Here is a 2,500-nt window from a genome sequence, read left to right as displayed (position 1 = left end):
AAAATAAACTACAGAAGAAGAAAATAAGTTCTTCCCATCAACACGTGGGAATAAAATAAATGAGCTCAGAAAGTAAATAAGTAAGTAAGGCAAACAGTGATTCTGTCCTCTGTCCTCTGTCCTTCCTCTGTCCTCTGTCCTTTGTCCTCTGTCCTCTGTCCTCTGTCCTTTGTCCTCTGTCCTCTGTCCTCTGTCCTCGGTAAGGGTCTTGGTCCCCGTCGGTCAATAGACGCCCGGCACGAAGCTGCGGAAGCCGAACAGAGCGTCCTGCGGCCGGTAGCCGAAGTCCTCCGTGCCGCCGACGGGGCTGCCCGGGCTGGAGGCGCAGTAAGACGGGGAGGAGGAGGAGGAGGAGGAGGAGGAGGAGGACGAGGAGGAGCCGCTGGAGCTCCAGGAGCACGCGTCGCTGCCGGGGCTCGCCGCGTCCCCGAGGCGCGCGGAGCCCAGCAGCAGGGGCGCGTCTCCGGGCTTCCCGGCCTGCAGGTCCGCGATGCGGATGGTCTCCGACAGAGCCCAGATGTAGTTGTGGGCGAAGCGCAGAGTCTCGATCTTCGTGAGCTTGGTCTCGTCCGGGAAAGCCGGCAGGACCTCCCGCAGCGTGTCCAGCGCGTCGTTCAGGTTGTGCATGCGGTTCCGCTCCCGGTCGTTGGCTTTCACGCGCCGGTTCTTCTTCACCACGTGCACGACGGCTTGGCCGCGCCCGCGACGCCGCTTCTTCTGCTGCGGCTGCGGCTCCTCGGGCTCCGGGGACGCGCAGCGCGGGCTCCCGCGGGAGTCCTCGTCGTCGGTGTGCGGGAAGAAGTCGCAGCTGTTGCTGTCGATGTCGGAGTAGACGGAGTCCATGATGCGGGGTCTGCGGGACGAGAGAGGAGCGGTCAGGACCCGCGTGCGTGCGTGTGTGCGTGTGCGTGAGAGAGTCCCACAGGTGAGCGGGGCGCGTGCGGGGACTTACCTGGAGTGAGTGTTCTGTGTTCTGGAGCAGGACGAGCGGCACGCGCCTCTGTGGTCGTGTTGCTTTGGGTGAGCTCGTGCGAGCCGGTGAGCCTGGCACACGACCGGCCTCAGCCCGCTTATATACGGGGTCCGGGACAATGACCGGCCCCCTGCCCCGGTACCCCCCCCCTCCCCTGCCCCGTGCCACGGGAGCTGCTCATTAACATAATGACGCCCGCTTCGCACAGAGAAGCGTGCCGGTAATCACGGACAGCCAATCAGAGCCGGCGGCCGGCCACGCGAGCCGCACGCACGACCCCCCCCCCCCCCCCCCCCCCACACACACACACACACACATCTCCCTGGGAGGCAGAAAAGAAAAGACCAAACCCACCTTTAGAGTTAAAACCCAAAACATAAAAAAGAGAAAGAATGAAGAAAGAAGAGTCAGGAGGACCCCCCCCCCCCCCCCCTACCGGGGGGAGACACGCTCCGGAGGATCCCCCATCCCTCCATTCATCCTCCTCCATTCATCCCTCCATCATTGATCCTTTGAGACAAACATCCTTCACTCAGAGTTTATAAAGTTTACACTTTCAGTTTCTTTTTTACAACTTCAGATGCCTCTCTGTGTCTCTTATTCTGAAGGTACTACGAAGTACTTCACAATAAAAGCATTTAGCAAACAGACAAGATTAGAAACATCAGTTATGAGAAGTCCGAGAATGTTTTATTGTTTCATATTATATTTTATTCTATTATACCATATTCAATTACATTGTATTTTATGATATATATATACATATATATATATATATACAGTATATATACTGTATATATCTATGTATACCTATATATATATATGTGGATATATATATATATATAGGTATACCTATATGTATATATATATATCTATGTATACATAGATATATATATATAAATGTATATATACATATATATATACATATATATAGGTATACATATATATATATATGTATGTGGATCTATATTTGTTGATATATATATATATGTGTGTATATATATATATATATATATATATATATATAATACAATATAATTGAATATAGTATAATTTAATAAAATATAAGGAACCATATCGCAGGATCCAGACCACATGTCAGGATCCAGACCGAGGCGGGACCCAGTTCAGTAGTTTGGTTGGACATCTTGTAGTCCTCCAACATCTTTGTGATTTAATGGACTGGGGCCCACAGCGGAGCCCTGAGGAACTCCATCGGGTCCTTTTAGATGAATGAGATGTAACAGTCAGATAAGAACCCCCCTGCCTGATCTTCATGAGTCCTGATCCTCATAAGTCCTGATCCTCATGATTCCAGATCCTCATGAGTCCAGATCCTCATGAGTCCAGATCCTTATGAGTCCAGATCCTGATCTTTGCTGTGTGCAGACGGAACGATGCAAACACTTTATGAAACCAGTTCTACAGTAAACCAGTTCCACAGTAAACCAGTTCCACAGTAAACCAGCTCCACAGTAAACCAGTTCCCCAGTAAACCAGTTCCCCAGTAAACCAGTTCCCCACCAG

General features: G+C 50.9%; 1 protein-coding gene across 1 annotated transcript; it reads right to left on the bottom strand.

The window, feature by feature from the left end:
• Positions 1–222: 222 nt before the first annotated feature.
• On the bottom strand, positions 223–1,035 carry neurog1 (neurogenin 1). Its single transcript, XM_034543686.1, has 2 exons — positions 953–1,035; positions 223–853 (listed from the first exon to the last, which is right to left on the bottom strand). The coding sequence occupies exon 2, from the start codon at positions 841–843 to the stop codon at positions 223–225; it is 621 nt and encodes a 206-aa protein (XP_034399577.1). The 5' UTR covers positions 844–853; positions 953–1,035.
• Between the last annotated feature and the right edge of the window lie 1,465 nt (positions 1,036–2,500).

This window comes from Cyclopterus lumpus, chromosome 10 (assembly GCF_009769545.1).
Source record: "Cyclopterus lumpus isolate fCycLum1 chromosome 10, fCycLum1.pri, whole genome shotgun sequence".
NCBI lineage: Eukaryota > Metazoa > Chordata > Actinopteri > Perciformes > Cyclopteridae > Cyclopterus > Cyclopterus lumpus.
Note: the sequence above shows the minus strand (reverse complement) of the source record. Positions and strands in the feature narration are given on the sequence as shown.

Bases quoted from the DNA above. Each gene is read 5' to 3' on its own strand.
- neurog1 (XM_034543686.1), bottom strand. From the start codon at position 843: ATGGACTCCGTCTACTCCGACATCGACAGCAACAGCTGCGACTTCTTC.